General features: G+C 42.9%; 1 protein-coding gene and 1 pseudogene across 1 annotated transcript; both read left to right on the forward strand.

The window, feature by feature from the left end:
* The first annotated feature begins 2,990 nt into the window (after positions 1-2,990).
* Positions 2,991-3,179, forward strand: LOC121462466 (annotated as a pseudogene).
* A 496-nt stretch (positions 3,180-3,675) lies between these two features.
* On the forward strand, positions 3,676-21,416 carry Fnta (farnesyltransferase, CAAX box, alpha). The gene is made up of 9 exons (XM_041673762.1): positions 3,676-3,909; positions 5,724-5,809; positions 8,875-8,989; positions 9,716-9,820; positions 15,236-15,362; positions 17,778-17,926; positions 19,366-19,428; positions 20,474-20,645; positions 20,868-21,416. Exons 1-9 carry the CDS (start codon positions 3,710-3,712, stop codon positions 20,982-20,984), a joined length of 1,134 nt encoding a protein of 377 aa, XP_041529696.1. The 5' UTR covers positions 3,676-3,709; the 3' UTR covers positions 20,985-21,416.
* The last annotated feature ends 256 nt before the right edge of the window (positions 21,417-21,672 follow it).

The following is a 21,672-nucleotide window of genomic DNA, read 5'->3' on the forward strand; positions in this document are numbered from 1 at the left end:
ACTTAGAAAACAAACATAAAAAATAAAATAAAAGCTGCCTAGCGCATGCGCGGAGGGGGTTGACGTGACTATATCATACACAGATGACAGGGCTCACGTATGTGCTCAAGGGCTTATCTGAGTCATACGTGGATGATATAATCCTCACCGCACGTAAGACATGCAGGGGCCTTCAACATCCCCCAGGGGCCATTAGACACTTCTGCCTGAGGGCTTGTCTACACCTGCATGACCCCTAGACCCCGGAAGTATCAGCCTTATGTGGCTGCAATCTTTACAGCAATGGAAAGACAAATGTTTCCTTAATGAAAGGATATACTTAAATTTCACCCCAGAAGGCTGTCCCTCGAACATTTTTTTTATTATTTTTATTTATTTATTATCATGTATACAATGTTCTGCCTGCATGCAGAAGAGGGCACTAGATCTCATTACAGATGGTTGTTAGCCATCCTGTGGTTGCTGGGAATTGAACTCAGGACTTCTGGAAGAACAGCCAGTGCTTTTAACCTCTGAGCCATCTCTCCAGCCCCCCCCCCCCCCGCGAACATTTTCTTCCAGATCTTCACGCTAGGCCTGCTACCTATTCTGTTCTAACTCAGAAGTTTTCCTTTTCCTCTTTTTCCAGATACTGGCCAAGGTCCCCAGTGCACTTTCCCTGACAGTAAACACTGTCACCTTCTCAGAAGACTCCTTTCAGTCCCACCCCTGTGTCTGATTGCAGATGTCCACTGCTGAGAGCCTGCTTGCCTTGGACCCAGCCCAGGAGGCATGACCTCCTTCCTCTCAACCATCCCCTTTCTCCCAGCAGCTGCTCACATTTATAGCTTGCCTGCCCTGTTGTTTTTCTCTCACACTTGCAAAATGCTCTCCAGCTTTCTGAATCTTAAAATTCTTTTATCAACAAAACTAAGAACTCACAAAAGGGAACATGTGTTTCCTAGTAAAACTTAGCTTGGGCTGTGTCAAAAGGATGGGGAGTAAGTACTGGAGAGATGCCTTAGTGGTTAAGAGTTTAATTCCCAGCTACCACATGATGGCTCATAACCATCCGTAATGGAATCTGATGAACTCTTCTGACATGCAGATGTACATGCAAACAGAGCACTCATACATTAAAAATTAACTTTAAAAAGTGCAGATGAGGGAGCTGGAGAAGTGGTCCAGGAGTGAAGAGCATGGAGTCCTCTTGCAGAGGACGTGAGTTTGGTTCCCATCACCCATGTCAGATAGGTAATAGCAACCACTTACAACTCCAGTAGCCAGGCAGGAAGTATAGGTGGGACAACCAGACAAGAAGTAGAGGCGGGAAAGGAGAACAGGAGAATTCTGGGAAGGAGGAAGCCCATTTCTCCCTAGTCCTGTCCAGACATCGAAGAAGGAAGATGTGACCTGCCCCGCTGAAAGAGGTACCGAGCCATGTGGCTAACATATACTTGAATAACGGGCTAATATAAGTTATAAGAGTTTCTGTAGTGCCTCCTAGTTTTCAGTGTATAAAGGAATACAAGATGAAAATATTGGCAATCCATTGCTGCATCATAAGTTACCACCAAACTCGCCCACACACAACACAAACACATTTCTTAGCTCACAGTTCTCTGGTGTGTGGTGTTTCTCAAGGCTGCCTTTCAGAGCTGGACTGGAGATCTATTTCCAGGTCTGCTCACATGGCTTCGGGCCCTTAGTGTTACTGGATTCATCAAGTCCTTGCTGTGTAGCCTTTCCACAGTGCAACTCACAAAATGAGTTTATTTCCCTCATAATGAGGCTGTAAGAGATATGCTTGGTAGGGCACAAGGGAAAACATGATGAAACACAGGCTTGTCGACTTGGATGTGACATCCCATGCCTTGTGCTCTATCTGACTGGTCACAGGATCCAGCCCATACTCCAGTCACAGTGAGTACATGAGGATCTGAAGACCAAGAGGCAGGACTCTCAGGAGCACTCTTTAAGGCTGCCTGTTGCAGCTTCGAGAGCAAGCTTGCTGACGTCTTTATGTCTGCCCTGTGCCAGAGGTGCCATTCTGTTCTCACTGATGGATAGAGTTTCTCTTTATCACTGGTTTGTAGCTATTGATTTCCATTTAACATTTTTTATTATAGTTAAGTTCATTCAGATTCAAAGTGTATAGTTTTCCTCTAATTTGGAACAATGTAGTCATTTGTCGTAAGCCACATGTTGGGGTGACATCCAGATGTCCAGCCTTAATGAAATTCATACATTCCAGGGTAGGAGCATGAGGATCAGAAGTATTAAGTGAGATATGAGAGAAATAAAAGACAGAAACCCAGAACAGCACCAGGAGGGAAATTCAGTGAATACTGATCTCCCTGAATTTATTTTTCACATGCTTCTATACTTCACTCCAAAATGGGAAAGGGGAGGCAACAACTTCATCCTGCACATAGCTACTTCCTAGAACCTCCTGCCAATCTCCTTTGAAGGAGCAGGAATAGCAAGGTGGAGCAGATCCACCTCTATACTCAATGCCTACAGTGAAGGCCTAATAGTCCAAAAACCTCAGTTGGGCTGAGAAACTCAGGACAGGAAAGTTGATTTGACTAGTAATACCCATGGCTTCGATCACATACCAACTTCTATTGGGACCTACCACTTTTAGACCCACAGGGTGTGTGTGTATGTGTGTGTGTCTGTGTACAGACCCGCAGATGGAATCTTCCATTCCTAAAGTTCCCTTTTCTGTTCTATAAAACCTCCAAGGCCCCACTGCAACCCTTCATTTTTCTAGTTAAAGGACAATCTGCTTCTAAAGACGTTGTTTTCTTTCTTTTCTTTCTGCTTTGCCTCGACCAATCCTGATTTAAGAACCCTCCCTGGACTAGACTGTGGTCAGGCACTGGATTTTTGCATTGCTGCCAGTGAACCTTGTACCTAATTGGTAGTAAATATTTGTTACTGAATGTAACTATTCTCTATGGCATTTACAAAGGTGCTTCTCTTGCCCCGCACACGCTAACATACATGAGTATTACTCGCACTGAACCCAAACTTAATTTCTAAAGACAAAACCCCTGGGTTAGTACAATTCCGCTTTCCCTCCTGAGCACGAAGCTGGCTTTAGGGATTGTTTCTCTGCAGCTGCCTCTGGCCATCGATGATCGTTCTTCTCTCCCTTCTGGCGAGTGAGAGGGAAGGAACGCAGTCTGAGTGGAGAAATACAATAAAAATCTGATTTATATAAACTCCTAGCATAGGAAAAGGTTTAATGCGTGAAAGAATATAAAGGTCCTTTCAAGGTTAAAGTGGAAGCCTGAAGGGAGGGGACGGGGCTGTCTGTGGACCGTTTGCAGGGTCTAAAGAAGGGAGCGGCGGGGACTGGAGAAGTAGCTCGGTGGTAGAGCACATGCCTGGCATGTGCAAGTCTTTGGGTTCCATCCCGTGTGTTGCAAAGAAACAAAAGAGAAGAATTAAAGAAAAGTTATCCGAAGAAGGAAAAAAAAAAGCAGCTAATTCTTAAAAGCCACCTAAAGGTCTCAGTGAAGACTTGCAGTCGGGAAGGGACCCTGGAACCCGGGCAGCGAGTACAGTAGATAGACTGGCCAGGCCAGGCCTCCCGGCCGGGCCCTCTACCCCACGCCTCTATGGTAAGCCCCTAGGAACCGGAAGTAGGCCACGCCGGGGACGGGGCGGGCACGGAGTGGGCGGGGCCTCCACCACCTCTGCTGCTGCGGACGGAGGCGAGATGGCGGCCACCGAGGGGGTCGGAGAATCCGGGCCGGGCGGCGAGACCGGGCAGTCAGAGCAGCCGCCGCCCCCGCCTCCTCCGCCGCCAGCGCAACAGCCGCAGGAAGAGGAGATGGCGGCCGAGGCCGAGGAGGCGGCGGCGTCTCCTATGGACGACGGGTTTCTGAGCCTGGACTCGCCCACCTATGTCTTGTACAGGTAACGCCCTCCCGCGGGCCGCGGCGCTGGGGGCCCGGGCTCAGCTGCATCGCCGGGGCTGAGATGCGCGCGATGCTGCAGCCGGGCGGACGGGGGCGCCCTCCGGGTGCGGGCAGGCTGCGGCGTCGCTCCCCTGAAGCTCGGGTGCGGTGACCCTTCCGTGATCCCGCAGTGCCGTCCGGATGCCATAGGCGTCCCTCATCGGAAAGGTGCACTTCTGATCGCCGCTGCGGAATAATTTGAATGGAAAGGCTAGGTTGGCTCTTGGGAAACGCTGTCAGGGCTTCCCATGGCTTCTGCTGGCAGGAGAGAACTTTCTTGCCTTTCCCTCGTCTTTGCCACTGCCTGTGTCGATGTCTCCCGTTCTTTCCTGACTCTGTGCCCTAGATCCTTGTGAAAAAGTACTTACTGTCTTCTGTAGTTCTACCTCAGCCCTTTCGATGACTCATTGGCCACGCTTTTATGAATGAGTGAAAGGCATGATGCAGAGGTTTGTGCAGCTGAGCGACTTCAAACTGGTTGTGGGGTTCCATGGCTCTCGGAACTTTTCTCTGATTTGGGAATTATGTTCTTCAGGTGACTGTCTGGTATCTGAAGCACTAAACGGTGGTGTTTTCCATGCCCCTTTCCAGGCTATAGGTTTCATATAGCCGGTCACTCATTTTCCTGTATTCTTACATAAGAAATACGATTTCAAGGTTAACCGTGTGCCCCAAATCTCTTCTGTCAGTAGCTGTTTAGTACAGGGAAGCAGAAAAGAGTGTAAGAGTAAAAAAAAAAGGGGGGGGGGTGAAAGTAAAGGGTGGTCACACTGGGCAGTTCATGGACATCTCCGTGAGTGTCTGTTGTTGAATGCTCACAGCATGCTTTAGTCAGCTTCAAAATAACCTTCAGATATTGACTGGTACTTTCATTTTATATATTAAGAAACGGACATCCGGAGAGATGAAATAAGTCCTTAATGTCACACAGGAAGTTGTAAAGCTAATACTGAAACTTAGGCAGTTTTCAGATTCCAGAGCCTTCGCAGACCTCGCGTGCTAGGCAGCCACCTTCCCGTTACTCCGGGTCCTCTCTCTGCCAGTGTCCACTGGAGCCCCCCCTCTGGGATACAGATAACTAGTGGTACTTAGTTTGATGTGTGTGTGTTGGGACATCACACCTAGGACTTTGCACATGAATTCTACCTCCTGAGATATATCCACAGCCCTACTTTGAGTTTAAAATGTCCTAGTCAAATTCGAATTTTTAAAAATACTAACTCCAGAATCTTACTAAATGAATGCGTGAGACTGGTTGTTAAGTTAAAACTTGGGGTACTTTTTAGAAGACACCATTTTGCCACACCATACATTTGAAATTATTGATTCGTTAATTCTTGTAAAAAGTACATATTTTGTTTTATCTGTATGCCTGGGTGTATGTCTGTGCTCCTGTGCCTGCAAGAGCCCTTGAAGGTCAAAGAAGGGCATCAGATTTCCTGGAACTAGAATTATAATTTCAAGTCTTCATGTGGGTGCTTCGAACCGAACTCAGGCTCTCTGCAAAAGCAACAGGTGATTTTATTTGCTGAGCCATCTCTCCTACCTCTTACCCCCCTTTTCCCCCTTAATTCAAAGATCGCTTCCATTTTGTATTTAAAAGTTTAAAATTTTGTAAAACAAAGTGGCAGAGGTGGGCCTGGAAGAATCCAGTCATTATAGTAAGTTACTAGCTTGAATGAGTGATTGCTGCCATTAAAAATACAACAAGACTAGAATTGCTTTTCTTCTAACACGTTTGAGTATAATTATGGGGAACATGTCTGTTTTCAGGGACAGGGCAGAATGGGCTGATATAGACCCAGTACCACAGAATGACGGCCCTAATCCAGTGGTCCAGATCATCTACAGTGAGAAATGTAAGTTTGTGTTTATTAGGAAAATCTCTGTAAATTAAACTTCTAACAAAGTTGAAATTTACAACCATATAGCAAGAAAAGAGAGAGATTTTTATTTAATGAGAATCTGAATTACTTTTGGTGAGTTAATGTTATTTTCTGTCATTTGTATTAATACTTTGTTGAAGGAATAGAAATATTCTAAGTAATGAATGTTACATTATAATACATAATAGCTATTGTATGGTTGTGCTTTTAATTTGCATTTAGAGCTTAACAAATAAGTTACTGTTTTATTTAAAATAAGCTGTAGTTGTTCAAGTACCAGCATTTTACGATGTATTTTAGCTGTGTGGTGTTGGCCTCAGTTGACATGCATGTGCTGACCTTTTCTTTGACAAAGTAGCCTTTTCTTACCACGAATATGACCTGTTTTGTAAGTGGGAGGTCATGCAAATGTTAATTGTTCTTCTAGGAAAGCGTAAATAGATGAAATGAAATGCTGTTTTTAGAATTTTATGTGTTTTTATGTTCAGATGTGTATGCATTTTTTCCTTCAGTTAATACTTTGTTTTCTAAGATCATTAATTTTTGCAAAAAGCATGTATTTATTTACTTACTGATTATCAAGTTATGGTAAGAAATGTTTGAAAAGGAAGAACAATGTATGGGGGTTGCCGAATATCAAGTATGAAAATGTAGTACCAAACAGTTAACATGCCGTACTGGTATAGAAATCAGAAGTAAGTCATCAGTATATAGGAGGCCTTACTGTGTGATTGAGAAGCGTGTTTCATGCTTTCATCAACGGCTTGATCCTGTTGGCTATGCATTAAGATAGAAGCATAATTATATCACTTCTCATATCTTAATGAACATGTAAATAAAGATGAATTAATGTTCTGAGACAAAAATAAGCTCTATGCAAGTGTAAGAGAGTCAGCTTGGGTGAGAGTGTAGCTCTGTAGAACATTGCCTGGTATATGCAGGGTCCTGGATTTGATCCCCAGAAGACAGCAGGAGACATTGTCAACCCTCTGTAAACAGGATAAGCAAAGAAAATGCTACATACATCTTATTGTGATGTAAGCATTATGAGATTAGATATAAAATACTCGACATTAAGGAAAATTTCAGAGTATATAATTATATGCAAATGTTTTCTGAAATATCTCCCATATTTTTAGAAGAAATAGAAATACACAAAAATGTCTCCCTCACTAGTGATGAGAAATGTAAACCTCCAACATTTTCAGCTTTGTAAGGTTTCTTGGGGACAGGAGGGAGACCGAGTCTCACGTTAGCACTGACTGGCCTAGAACTCACTGTGAAGATCAGGCCTTGAATTCACAGAGATCCACCTTCCTCTGCCTCCTGAGTACTGGGCAGAGGTATTTTCTCAGTTGAAGTTCCTGCTTCCTAGGTGTTTCAAGTTGACAATAAATTAAACCTATCAAAAATTGGAGGGTAAATATACCAAAGTGTAAAACTTCCAGAGTTGCAGAACCAGAGTTAAAAAGCAAGTAACATTATGGGAAAAGATACGTTATAGAAAGCAGGACTGCTAATCAGAATTGGATAAGGAACTCTTAGACAAGAATGAAGAGACAACATTAAAAAATATGAACTGAACAGTTACAGAAAATGAAAATCCATTAGCCATTAAATAAAATCTATTATTATTAAGGACCAAAGATATGAAAAATAAATAATTGCCTATTAGACCTAGGAATAAAGTGGTGTCTAAAGTTGAAGCTGTCTTAGCTCCATCCATTTTAAAGGCACATAGTAGTTCTCAGATGGCTGACATGTTTGGAAAGCAGTGTGATAGAGCTGTAAAAATTAGAAAGTAGTCAAGTCTTATAACTGATACTAAAGCTGTTTTTCTTTTAAGATTTACTTTTATACAGATGACTATTTTGTCTGCATGTGTGTCTGTGCACCATATGCATGCAAGTGTTCATGGAGGCCAGAAGATGGCATAGAAATCCCTAGAACTGGAATTGCAGGTTGTGAGCTATCATGTGGGTGCTGGGAGCCAAACCCAAGTCCTCTGTGGGAGCAGCAGGAACTCTTAACTGCTGAGCTGAGGCTTCAGCCTCCTGAGTGCCACTTTTAATATGTGTTCTGGCCTCGGTCTAGCATATGACGTAAGGGAGGTGCTAAGGAGATGCCATGCAGACAAGAGCAAAGGAAGGACCTGAATTCTTCCTCAGCGCTCATAACCACCTGTAGCTCCAGTTCCAGGGACTCTGGCACCCATGGATACCTGAGTACACAATCATACTAAATGAAAATAAAAATAAGTCTTTTTTAAAAAAAGTTATGTGCCAAGGATTAACAGCAGAGACTTTGGAGCTCAACTACCTGGCTTAAATTCTGGCATGTTCATTTTACTGGATCTCTGTCCATGAACACCATTTAACCTCTCTGTCGTCGACACCCATAGAGAAATGTAAATGAGGACAGTGAAAGCAAGTGATCCAGAGAGTGAATTTCTTACAGACACACGACAGTGTTTGGCTCATAGTCAGCACCAAGAATATCAGTTGTTAAAATATGCACCCATTTTGAATCATCAAGATCAAGGAAACCACCTGTGTATCCCAGAGATAAATAGATTAAAAATAAAGCTTGAACCATATAACCATTAAGAAGACTTAGATCGGTTATAACATGAATTTTACATAAGGTATTTGAGAGATTTAGTTTGGCATTAGCCTATAATACATGTGGTAAGCATGATTAGTCTTCTGGAGCGCATGTATTGTGTCTGTGACATTGAGTATTGTCCGAGTGGCACTCACGGTCATTTGCCTCTGCTGACATGGTACACAGCTGTAACCCTAGCTCCTGGGAAGCAGGAAGATTAGGAGTCAAAGCCGGCCTTAGTTATATAGCAAGTTTAATCTAGCCTGGTATACATGAGACACTATCTCAAAAAATTAATAATATAATATTAAAACAGCCCAGCCTCCCAACTGTTTGACTGTGTTTGCTTCCTGGAATAAATGATGCACATGCAGATAATCCATGTGTGTAAGTACAGTGGTTTAAACCGTGGTCCTTGTGTGTCCTGTCTCCAGTTAGAGATGTTTACGATTACTTCCGAGCTGTTCTGCAGCGCGATGAGAGAAGCGAACGAGCCTTTAAGCTCACCCGGGATGCTATTGAGTTAAACGCAGCCAACTATACAGTGTGGTAAGTAATAGACGTCATTAATATTTATTGCTAGCAGGACTCAGGTTTGAGTCCATGACTCCATTTTTAACTGAATTTTAATTTTCATCAAAATAATAATTCACATATTTGTCTTAAAGTCTGTTGAATGAAAAATAGCAATCTGCCCCATTCTTTTGTGCCACCAGAGTCCCTTTCCATTTTCTTGAATTAACTTCTGTGTACAATATAACACTGTGCTACTGTTTGGTTTTGCATTGTCAACATAATTCTTCCTCTAAAAGTTGCAGAGTTAGCTGTACTTCTTTCTACAACAAATGAGTTATACTTCGTGCTCTCCATGTTTTGTAGTACAATTGCATGTCCTTTAATACATTGCTGAAAGGGGTATTTTTAATTTTTTAACTTACATTTGTGTCTGTGTGTACAGTGCACAGACACATCACAGTGCCCTTTGGGAGTCAGTTCTTTCCACTGTGTGGGTCTCAGGGATTGATCTCAGGTCATCAGGCTTGGTGACACCAGCTGTTTTTGTTTTTTAAGACAAGGATCTAGTATAGTGCAGGTTGGCCATGAGCTCAGTAGGTAGCTGGGGATGATTTGTGATCTACTGTATCTACTCTCAGGTGCTGAAATTCCAGCTACATGCATCCATGCCCAGTTTCATGCATGGTAGGCAAATACACTATATATTGAGCTGTAGAGCCAGAGGAGTAACCAGAGTGAATGCTTGCTGTTTTGCTATAGGCATTTTCGGAGAGTTCTCTTGAGGTCACTTCAGAAGGATTTGCAAGAGGAAATGAACTACATCACTGCAATAATTGAGGAACAGCCCAAAAACTATCAAGTTTGGTAAGAGGAAAGCAGGAAGGATGTATGTCACTCTGCTAATGGCATTTGACACTGGGAGCTGAGATTTCTTTATCATCTTATTTACATTCATACTGTAACCTGCCTCGTAGGATTATAAGTTTCAACCTTAGGAGCAGCACTGCTAGAGTGGGAAAATTATGAAAATTGTTTTCTAGTCAGTATAAAATAACTTTTATATTTGATGCTTTATTCTTTTATCTAAAAATGTTTATTAGTTTTGTGGATACAGAGAAACTAGAAACAGTCTAAAAGTGGGAGCGAATAACAAAACCAGTTATTTTCAGGAGCATCGTGAAAAACACGATGGTCGGGGTTTTCATGGGTGCGTTCTGTAGCAGTATATCCCATGTGAATTCTTGTGGGAGAGCAGAGAACAGCAGCAGAGAGGAGAGAGGAGCTGCTGTGCAGACACCCCTGCAAGGGCACACTCCCAGAGACCTGACTTTCATCGGGGAGTAGGGGTTGTGGGGGTTGAGATAGGTCCTTGTTGTATAACCATGGCTGACCTGAAACTGGGTAAGTGGACCAGGCCGGCCTTGAACTTGTGATGCTCATGAGATTATAGATAGGTATGTACCACTACACCTGGTGATGCATTTTAATTAAGGAAATGATGTGATCAAGTTTGTGCCTTGTAAGCTGTGTTAGTCAGCTTTCTATGCCTGTAACACTTAGGTAATCAGTTTGTAAGGAAAAAAAGCTTTCGCTTGGCCCATGATTTCCAAACTGTGGTTGGCTGGCCTGTTGCTGTTGGGCTGATCTTAAGGCCTGCCTACATTATGGTGGGGGTGGGCATCTGTGGAGAAGGAAGCTGCTTGCTATCGCACCTGAAGCAGAGAGACAAAGGAGCCTGTGTTCAGACATGCCCTGCAAGGACACACTCCCAGTGACCTCACTTCCTTTCACCAAGTCTTGCCTCCTAAAGGTGCCACCATCTCCCAGGAGCTCAACAGGCCGAGGCAAAGCCTTCCTCACACAGGCATTTGGGGAATATTCAAGATCCAAACTACCACAGGTTTATGGTGACAGCAGGGTGGAGGGTGGCCTGTACCAAGTTTACAGTCTTGGAGGCTCAGGCCAGGCCATCAGATGTGGTCCAGCTGTAGGGAGAAAGGATGATAAACTTGGGGAGAAAGTTAGAAAAGTAGCCTGTTTTGACGTTTACGGGAGTGTGGTGGTTTGAATAAGAATGTCCCCTGTAGGCTTATGTGTTTGAACAGAGCTCTTGTTCCCCATTTGGTGGCACTGTTTGGGAAGGTTTAGGAGATGTGGTGTTGGAGGAAGGATGTCTCTGGGTGGACTCTGAGAGGTAAAGATTCACAGCATTTCCAGCGTGCTCTGCTTTGTGCTCAAGCTCTTGGCTTACTGCTCTCGCCGCCAGGCCTGTTGCTGTGCTTCCCCACCGTGATGGTGGTGGGCTCTCATTTCTCTGCTGCCATAGGACCACATAAACCGGTTTTCCCTTCTATAAGCTGCCTTGGTCATGGGTGTTCTGTCACAGCAACAGGAAAAACTAACGTAGCAAGTCACAGAAAGACTGTCTGTGTCTGCTGCTTGACTGCTGCGTGGTGAAGAGTGGCGCTGTCACGGGAGGTGAAGAAGGGCGGGGTCAGTGTTGCACAAGCCGGGTTTGGTCAGCTTAAGGAAAACTAAAAGGAGGTAAAGGGTTTTGGGGTGGGGCCAGTATGAGTGACTGATAGATATGGGGCACTGTCTGCTTCCTGGAAGTGAAACCATGGCTGTGGATGAGGGCGTTCAGGGAGAATGAAAGGAGCAGATGGGCAGAGCACCGATGAATCAAGATCAAGAGACGGGTAGAAGCTGATGGTGGAAGCCAGAGGTAGAGCATGTGCTTCGCATCCTAGCGCCCTGGGTTCAGGCTCCAGTACGTGTTTATGGAGAGGGAAGGATTAGTACCAAGAAAGAAGCTGAGAGCTTGGATAAAAGTTGGGATAAAGATTGGAATGGGGAGCAGTCTTGGGCACAGGTTAGCTGTAGGAGAAACTCTTCATTGCAAATGTAGGAGGTAGCAAGCATGAGCTGCTATCTGGCTCAGCTGGGTAATTTTTTTTGTAATTCAATTTTATCATGAACTAATATGTAACTGACATAAATGTAAAATTTTCAAAGAATTGAAACATAAACGATCTAACAGTAAATAATGCAACAAGATTTTCCAAATCATGCAACTGGGAGTTGCTATAGACATTTCCTTTTGTAGAAAAGCTGAGACAAGCGACTTTACCACTGTACCCTGTGAAACCAGACAGTTGCATGCCTTAGAAATCTGTGTTATAAAATAATTGTTAAGCCAGGCATGGTGATACATGATTGTAACCCCAGTGTTCTGGGGTCAAGCCAGAAGAGGTAGCTACAGGCCAGTGGGTACAGTGAGACTGTCTGAAAAAGCAAAACAAGAACAATCAGAAGGAGGAAGGAACAATTCAAAAGATTCTTTTAAGCCAGAAAAGAGATTAGCTAGAAATTTTAGACCCAGTGTCCACCCTTTCGACATTCCAGCATGGTGTGGTCGTTACAGATGTGTTGGGCTCCATTCGTAGCTATCATGGGAGGTTGGAGATTTCTGCTTTAGACCTTGTTGTAAAGATACTCTGTTAAGATGCTTTTATATAAAAATCAAAAGTAATACAATACAAGTATTTCAGGTATTGTGTTAAGTACATTTAGTTTTCACTAAAGAGAAGTAGGTTCTTGTCTGGATACTGCAGACGCTGTAACATCCGTCACCCAGTGTTAGCAGAACCAGAGCACAGATCCAGCCAGCCGCTGCTGAGCGCCCAGCAGTGTTGGGATACATTTGAAATTGTCCACATTGCTGGCTTTCATACTACATAAGATGAGAATGCAAGTCCTGTACCCTAACTAATTGGTGCTGTAGTTGGGGAATTTTTACTCTGACCCCACGTTGGAATGCCAAAATGTTGTTGGTTGTTTTACTCTTTTGGGGGTCTGCCACGCAGTTCCCAGATAAACACACGCAGAGGCTTTTTTCTTACTTGTGAATGCCTGCCTTAGCTTGGCTTGTTTCTAGCCAGCTTTGCTTAAGTTATCCTGTTTACCTTTTGCCTCTGGGCTCTTTCCTCTTCTTACCTCTGTAACCTTACTTTCATTCTTACTCCGTGGCTGGCTGTGTGACTGGGTGGCTGTGTGACTGGGTGGCTGGCCCCTTCTTTTTTCACTCCTTGATCTCTCTTCTCTCTTCTTCTTCTAGTCATACTCTGCCTGCCAGCCCTCACTATTGGCCATTCAGCTCTCTTTCAGACCATCAGGTGTTTCAGACAGGCAGAGTAACACAGCTTTACAGAGTTAAAACAAGTGCAACATGAAAGAATGCAACAACACATCTTTGCATCCTTAAAACAAATGTTCCACAGCATAGACAAATGTAACACATCTTAAAATCATATTCTATAGCAGGTCCTGTTTTGTATTGTTTTTCTGTGTTTTTCTTTTGTTTTTTGGTTTTTCAAAGCAGGGTTTCTCTGTGTAACAGCTCTGGCTGTCCTGGAACTCACTTTGTAGACTAGGCTGGCCTTGAACGCAAAGGTCCACGTGCTTCTGCTTCCTGAGTGCTGAGATTAAAGGCCACCCTACTCAGTTTCTTCTTTTATTAAGTTCTTATTGCGAAACTCTGATGTAAACTATTCCTCTTTAGATCACAGAATATTAAGGAAATACTGTATTGTTTTGTTCTGAGAAGTCAGTTTTGTAAAACTTACAGAACCCTGGGATAAGAAACTGTTATTAATAGTCAGTGACTGGGAGAGTTTTTTTTTAATATTTTATTTATTTATTTATCTATCTATCTATCTATCTATCTATTTATTTATTATGTATACAGTGTTCTGTCTGCAGGCCAGAAGAGGGCTCCAGACCCCACTACGAATGGTTGTGAGCCACCATATGGTTGCTGGGAATTGAACTCAGGACCTTTGGAAGAGCAGGCAATGCTCTTAACCACTGAGCCATCTCTCCAGCCCCCTGGGAGAGTTTTAATAATAAATCTAGAAGTCTTTCTACCCAGGATGTTCTTTTTCTTTCCCTTTTTTTTTTTTAAATATTGATTTTATCAGCTCTACATTTTTCTCTGGTTCCCTCCCTGCCTCTCCCCTCCCCTACAACGCTCTCCTAAGGTCCCCATGCTCCCAATTTACTCAGGAGATCTTGTCTTTTTCTACATCCCATGTAGATTAGATCTATGTATGTCTCTCTTAGGGTTCTCTTTATTGTCTAGGATTGTGATTTCTAGGCTGGTTTTTTTTTTTTGCTTTATGTTTAAAAACCATTTATGAGTGAGTACATATGATAATATGCCTTTCTGGGTCTGGGTTACCTCGCTCAGTTTGATGTTTTCTAGCTCCATTTGTCTGCAAATTTCAAGATGTAATTCTTTTTCTCTGTTGTATAGTACTCCATTGTATAAATGTACCACATTTTCCTATCCGTTCTTTAGTTGAGGGCATTTAGGTTGTTCCCACTATCTAGGATTTTTTTTATTGATCGTATCTTCCCATTTTCATATATGTGAGATGAATTTTTTAGGTTTTTTTACCCATGTAGTGTAGGTTATTAATTGGGCATTGAACTTTCCTTTTTCATGGCACTCCTCATTAGTATAATAAATACTATAATGTTTTTTTAAAGATTGGTATTATTCCAGTACATGTCACACACATGCAATTTGTAGTGTATAAACCAGAGATCTTTCTAGACTATTCACAGGTATGTGTTTCCACTGTGATTCTGTTTTTTTCCTAGTCATGTGAGGATGAAACCCAGAGCCACACATAGGCAGATGCTCTAGTGTTGAGCCAGCTACCAAGCCTCCCAGTGCATCTTAGAGTCTTAGGTGTGTGTAACTTTAGAGCAAGCAAAACTGAAAATGGAACCCGGTATAAAACACAAGTATTTTTCTAACACAGAAACTGTCTTGTGACAAAGTTGTAACTTGTTCTAGTTATGTATTTTCTGGGGCAGAGGTAAGTAAGTTCTGCCAGACTGGTAGAGGGAAGTCTCCTGTAGGTGACATTTGAACATAGTGATAGCTGACTAGTTTGCAATAGAGTCATTAAACTGGGTGGGCTAGTTTCACATCTCTCGTTATCTATGTGCAGTGCTTCAGAATCCTGCACAAAAGTCCTAGGCTTTGAAAGCTTACTGTCCTTGCAGGTCTGGTTGGAGAGAAGTCATACCTGCTTGTGCACATCTGTCACTGTGCCTCTTGGCTCCCAGTGTGCTGGCATTCTCTGTCACTTAATCTCTTTCTGGCAGTGTTGAGAATTTGTGCTTCTTGAACGCCCAGTGCACCACCTCATGCAGCCTGTAGCTGACGTGCCATTGGGGCTAATCTAAGCTTTCCCCCTTCTTTCTTAGGCACCATCGGAGAGTCTTAGTGGAGTGGCTAAAAGACCCCTCTCAAGAGCTGGAGTTCATTGCCGATATTCTTAATCAGGATGCGAAGAATTACCATGCATGGCAGCATCGACAGTGGGTCATTCAGGTACTGCCTTCCTTAGGGTCTAAGTATGCGTCTGAATGGTGATCTTGACTTTTTGACCTTCCTACCTTTGCTTCCCAAGTGCTGGGATTCTACTACATTCAATTTTATGTGCTAGTGGAATTGAACCCAGTGCTTCATGCATGCCAGGCAGTCTATGAGCTTGGTATACCCCAAGCCCTAGTATTTTTTATTTTTATTGAAAACTGTAATCAGCTAAGTATGATGGTTTCATATTTATAATCCTAGCACTTAAGGAGGCAGAGGCAGGCAGATCTCTGAGTTTTAGGCCACCCTGGTCTACATAGCAAATTTTGTGCCACACTGGGAGACATAGTGTGACCCTGTGTCAAAAACAAAAGCAAATAGAAAAGAAAATTGTAATTACATAAAACTGTGTGTTACACACAAATACACACACACCCATGTCCCCTACCTACCACAACAACTTAAATACAGTATTACGAGTGTCTTTGAAAAGCTACCTTATGCTCTATGTTTTTTACTGATTTCTCAGAGGTTCCGAATGACAGGAGTACAAGAGACCCTTGAGTTACATTGTCGCTTTTAAGTTCCTATAACTATTATAAAGTTTCTTCTCTTTTTACATTCAATATGTGTGGTTTCATGTTTCTTCTATTTTTACATTCAATATGTGTGGTTTCATGTTTTCAACCCAATTTTTAGAAGGCAAGATTAGTTTCAACTATAATAAGAGACAAGTGAAGTCTGAGAACTGGAGAAAATCTGTACATTTTTTATGCTAAATAAAATGGAAAGAGGTATATCCTGTCAGGTGTGATGTCACATGCCTATACTCCCAGCGCATAGGAAATGGGAGCAGGAGGATCAAGAACTCAAGGTCAGCCTGGGCTATGTAAGATCCTATCTCAAAAAGAAAAAGAAGACCATGTCTTCAGTTTGAAAGTGAGACATACACACCCGTGGAAGTCTGTGAGACGGTGGCTGCAGAGAAGGCTCAGTGGTTTGGCGCTCTTGCTGCCCTTGCAAACACCTAAATTTGATTGCCAGCTTCAGTCCACAACTGGTCTGTAACTCCACTCCAGTCCCAGGAGATCTAATGCCCTTTTCTGGCCTTCATACATAATGATACGCAGACATGGATGCAATAAAAACACTCATACACATAAGATTAAAAGTAAAGGAAAACCTATAAGCCAGTGTTTCTCAAGCAATGGTGCTTGGGGACAGTCGGCAGGACTTAGGCGTGCTCACTGTTTATGGCCCACACAAATAGTGCTCACTTCCATCGTTCATCAGCACAGAATTCGTCACCAAATGTTCCCTTAGTTTCTTATTTTCAATGTGACTTTTAAAATCAGGAACAAGCTTACTGAAGTTTTTACTCTTGCTATTGTCCAATAAGAAATAAAAATGCCCTAATCATAAAGTGAAACTTCCATACCATTCTGTGTATTTCTCTACATGTATTTTAAGGTAATTTTATCATGCATTTGCTTTTAAAAATTTGCTTACATATTTTGTTTTTGAGACAAGGATTCAATCTGTAGCCCAAGGTAGCCCCAAATTCTTTTTTTTTTTAAATATTTATTTATTATGTATACAATAGTCTGTCTGTGTGTATGCCTGCAGGCCGGAAGAGGGCACCAGACCTCATTACAGATGGTTGTAAGCCACCATGTGGTTGCTGGGAATTGAACTCAGAACCCTTGGAAGAGCAGACAATGCTCTTAACCTCTGAGCCATCTCTCCAGCCCAAATACCTTAGCCTGCTCTTTTTTTTTTTTTTTTGGTTTTTCGAGACAGGGTTTCTCTGTAGCTTTGGTGCCCGTCCCGGAACTAGCTCTTGTAGACCAGGCTGGCCTCAAACTCCCAGAGATCTGCCTGCCTCTGCCTCCCGAGTGCTGGGATTAAAGGCGTGCGCCACCACCGCCCTAGCCCCAAATTCTTGATCCTCCTGCCTGAGCCTCCTGAATACTGGGATAACAGGTCTGTGCCCCCACCCCTGCTTACGTATGCATTTTATAATGCTGCTTTCTATTCAGTGTTGTGTATTAATACCAAATTGCATTCATTTGTGTGCTTGTAAAGTTACTCAGTCTTTTACTAGTTTGGTTATTATTATTTTTTGCTTGTTTTCCCATCTAAATTTTGATGACTTCTGTTTATTTAGATTGTGACTTTGTGGGATCTGTGCTCAGTTTTTTTTCTTTTGTTTTCAAGACAGTGTCTTACACGTGGCCCGGGTGGCCTTGAACTTACATAGCTGAGAATGAGCTTGAATTTCTAATCCTCCTGCCTCCACTCTCTGAATCCTGGGGTCCCCTTGTCTCCAGGCTTAGCTATTTAACTTTGCTGACGTGTTGCTTGTTTTTGTTTGTTCATGTGGTTATAAATGATAGGACATTTATGAGTGGATTTTTTTTTAACTTTTAGGAATTTCGACTTTGGGATAATGAGCTACAGTATGTAGACCAGCTTCTCAAAGAGGATGTGAGAAATAACTCTGTCTGGAACCAAAGACATTTCGTCATTTCTAATACCACTGGCTACAGTGATCGTGCTGTGTTGGAAAGAGAAGTCCAGTTAGTATCTGCCTTCACTTATTCCTTCATTATTAAAAATGTGTGTGCCGGTCACGTCTCAGGCACTCAGATGCTGCAGAGTCAAGACTTGCCCAGTCCTGCCCTCATGGAGCTCAAATGGGGCAGATTTGGGAAGCAGCACTCAGGGATAAATTTGCATGTAATGCGGTACATCTCTGTGTTGCAGCCCCTTCAATTTCTTGACTCGTTGGTTCTAGAGATTATGAAGTCCAGTTTCATAATGCCAGGAAATTTCATTTGGATCTATTTTCACTAAATTCTTTTTTTTTTAATATTTATTTATTATGTATACAAAATTCTGTCTGTGTGTATGTCTGCAGTCCAGAAGAGGGCACCAGACCCCATTGCAGATGGTTGTGAGCCACCATGTGGTTGCTGGGAATTGAACTCAAGACCTTTGGAAGAGCAGGCAATGCTCTTAACCTCTGAGCCATCTCTCCAGCCCCCTTCACTAAATTCTTGAATTTTAGTTAGTCGTTACTAACCAAATGCCATGTTACTCCATGTTGTGTTTTTGGCTGGCCAAGTGTGGAGTAGCTCTGTCCATTGACTATAGGTGTTGAATGACGCTCCTAGCTTTTGTGGTAAAATCACACAGGCAGGCAAGCAGGCAAGCATATACAAGAGCTGCTGTATGCAAAGCTGTAAGAAGTAGGCACGTGCAGCTGGAGAGAGTTTTATGTCGGTAAACAGTAGTAGTCTCTGCCCTCACACCCTTACTTGTTCATTTTGTTTCAGTGTCTGTTTCACGCTCTGAGCATGCATAGTTGGTGTTTGTTTTAGTTTTGGTTTTTAACATTTTTTTTAGATTTATTTATTTTATTGTATGTGTGTGAGTGTTTTGTCCAAATGTATGTCTCTGTATGATGGATACCTGGTGCCCATGGAGGTCAGAAGAAGGCAGCAGATCCCCTGGAACCTGAGTCCTGGGAGGTTGTGAGGCACTGATCCTCTGCAAGAGTAGCAAGTACTCTTCACCTCTGAGGCAATGCTCCCCAACTGCTTCTTAGAATGGGCCTTGCTTTGTAGCCCAGGCTGGTCTTGAACTTGAGAGTTTCCTGCCTCAGCTTCTTGAGTGCTGGGATTCCGGGTGAGCACCACCACACTCAAGAATCTGATCTTGGCCCAAATAAGTAGTGGGCTCAAGAGAAGATGTCAGGTCCACCCCGTGTTTCTAAAACCGTGTCTGCTTGGTTTTAAAATATTCTTTTAAGCCGGGCGGTGGTGGCGCACGCCTTTAATCCCAGCACTCGGGAGGCAGAGGCAGGCGGATCTCTGTGAGTTCGAGACCAGCCTGGTCTACAAGAGCTAGTTCCAGGACAGGCTCCAAAACCACAGAGAAACCCTGTCTCGAAAAACCAAAAAAAAAAAAAAAAATATTCCTTTAAATATTTAAAATAATATTTTTTTCCTTACAGGTATACTCTGGAAATGATCAAATTAGTACCACACAATGAAAGTGCGTGGAACTACTTGAAAGGGTAAGAGGCTGTTTTTGCTGGTTTTTCGTAAGAGAACCACCAGGCTGCTTATGAGCAACATCATGGAATGTCCTCCATAAGAATGCCAAGGAATTTCCTGGGTTGGTACATCTACTAGTAGGAGCAAAGCATGCTCACGGTCCCTTGGCATTGTGCCCTCTGCTTTCCCCTTTTCATCTCTGGGCACACATCAACAGTTTTTAGAGCAGTACCCAGCAATGCTGATGTGTTGTAATAGTATTTATAACTCTGCTAGTGTTTTGCTGAAGCCTCTAGAGTTTATGTCACAGGATGGAATACACACTCTTGTATATTCCTGCAGGGCAGAATAAACTTGACAAGTTACTTACATGTGTGGCCAGTCTTTCTACTACCAGTGTCCAGTGACAAGTCTTACTCTTAAAATAAGAAGGTTTCCCAGGCCTGGCCCTTCACATGGCCAGAGAGCATGGCACGGCGCCCAGGTACACTTGGAGATGCGCCAGGACTTGTGACCCCTAAATAGCCAAAGGTTTGAAGAACCATCTCAAAAAGAAGTAGGGACATCTCTCCTGCTCTTTCCTTTCTTTTTAACTTTACGAAAGAGTTCTTTTCTACTTTAATTGTGTGTGTCAAGTAGTTTAAGTTATAAATGATTGCTTTAAATCTTTTAAAAATGATCTCATGTCTACCAGGCTGTTCTCAGACTGAGACTATAAAGTGAAGGCGACCTTGAACTTCATGTTCTCTCCCTCCACTTTCCAAATGCTGAGATTGCAGGCATGCATCACCATGCCTCGATTATTTATTGCTGGGATTGAGCTCAGGGCCGTGCATGCTAGGCAAGCCTCTGCCAACTGAACTCCCTCCCCAGTCCCACTTCATTGGATTTGAAATTAATTTTACTCAACTTTAAATCACCATTGACAAGGCCCACATAGCTCACAATTCTTTCTTTTTCCAGCCTCATTTGTTCCTGACAAGTCGTCTTCTTTTGTCTCAGGGCTTTCTTTCTTTTTTCCTATTTGTGTGTGCTCTCTCATCATGGAGTTTTGTTTTGTTTTAGGATTTTGCAGGATCGTGGTCTTTCCAGATACCCTAATCTTTTAAATCAATTGCTTGATTTACAACCAAGTCACAGTTCCCCCTACCTGATCGCCTTTCTTGTGGACATCTATGAAGACATGCTGGAAAACCAGTGTGACAACAAGGAGGACATTCTTAATAAAGCCTTAGAGGTGAGTGTACGCAACAGTGTCCTAGAATGGGCTTTGCCCATTGCCACTGCTCTTGGTGCCACTTTTTATATAGTTTCTTGGGTTGTTCTGTTTGGGGCAGTACCGCGTTGGTAATGTAACCCTTGTGCGGTTTTTGCATGTGACCTGAATACGTTAAATTGCCATATGCCCTTGAGGTTGAGCTAAACATTTACTTGAATCATTTTTATTTTTCATTTTCAGTTATGTGAGATCCTAGCTAAAGAAAAGGACACTATAAGAAAGGAATATTGGAGATATATTGGAAGATCCCTTCAGAGTAAACACAGCCGAGAAAGTGACATGCCAACGAGTGTATAGCAGCGAGAGCGTGTGGACGGAGTGGACGCTGCTTTCTCTCTAAAGGCCTCTAGCGCAGGAGTGTAAACCTAGAGCGGCCATCCCTTGCCTGTGCGCTAAAGTTGTTGCCCAGGTGCTGTTTTTAACAAGAACTAAGTATGATACTCCTGTGTGCTGATGCTGTTCAGACTAGCTCTAAGAAATCAGTTCTTCTAAAGCAAGGTCACTGGAGGGGAGGGTCAAGTCTTCCCATAAAGGAACTGCTGCTTTTGTAGTCTGCCAACATTTAACCCAGCCCCGCAGAATCCGCTCCTCGGGACAGGTGTGTGCGAGGCTGTGCGTGGTGGTGGAGGTGAGCAGGGACTGCGGCTGCCGGGCAGAGCTGCGGGGCCACACTCACTGTAACCAACTAATGCCAAAAGAAAGGGTTTGTAATAAAATCACATGTATCCATAAACAATGCTACAGTCTTTGGTTTGGTTTTTTTTGTTTTTTGGTTTTTTTTTTTGATTTTCGAGACAGGGTTTCATATCAGCTTAGAACCAACAAGGATCCTAGTGCTTTGGAGGCTGAGACAGGAGGATTGCTCTAAGTTTGAGGCCAGCCTGGGCTACATAGAGAGGTTCAGGCCAAATCAAAACATAGAGTGGCCCTCCCCCTTTTTCTGTTTTGTTTTCTTTTTTTTTCTTTTTCAAGATGGTTTCTCTGT

The sequence above is a fragment of the Microtus oregoni genome, unplaced genomic scaffold, assembly GCF_018167655.1.
Source record: "Microtus oregoni isolate MIOR12 unplaced genomic scaffold, Mior012 000024F_ref0000369, whole genome shotgun sequence".
In the NCBI taxonomy this organism is placed as follows: Eukaryota; Metazoa; Chordata; class Mammalia; order Rodentia; family Cricetidae; genus Microtus; species Microtus oregoni.

What these genes read in the sequence shown, in the direction of transcription:
- Fnta (XM_041673762.1), top strand. Translation starts at nt 3,710, where the DNA reads ATGGCGGCCACCGAGGGGGTCGGAGAATCCGGGCCGGGCGGCGAGACC. An exon ending in ATCGACAGTGGGTCATTCAG is followed by an intron (nt 15,363 to 17,777) that starts GTACTGCCTTCC and finishes TTTAACTTTTAG; the next exon opens with GAATTTCGACTTTGGGATAA. An exon ending in GCGTGGAACTACTTGAAAGG is followed by an intron (nt 19,429 to 20,473) that starts GTAAGAGGCTGT and finishes GTTTTGTTTTAG; the next exon opens with GATTTTGCAGGATCGTGGTC.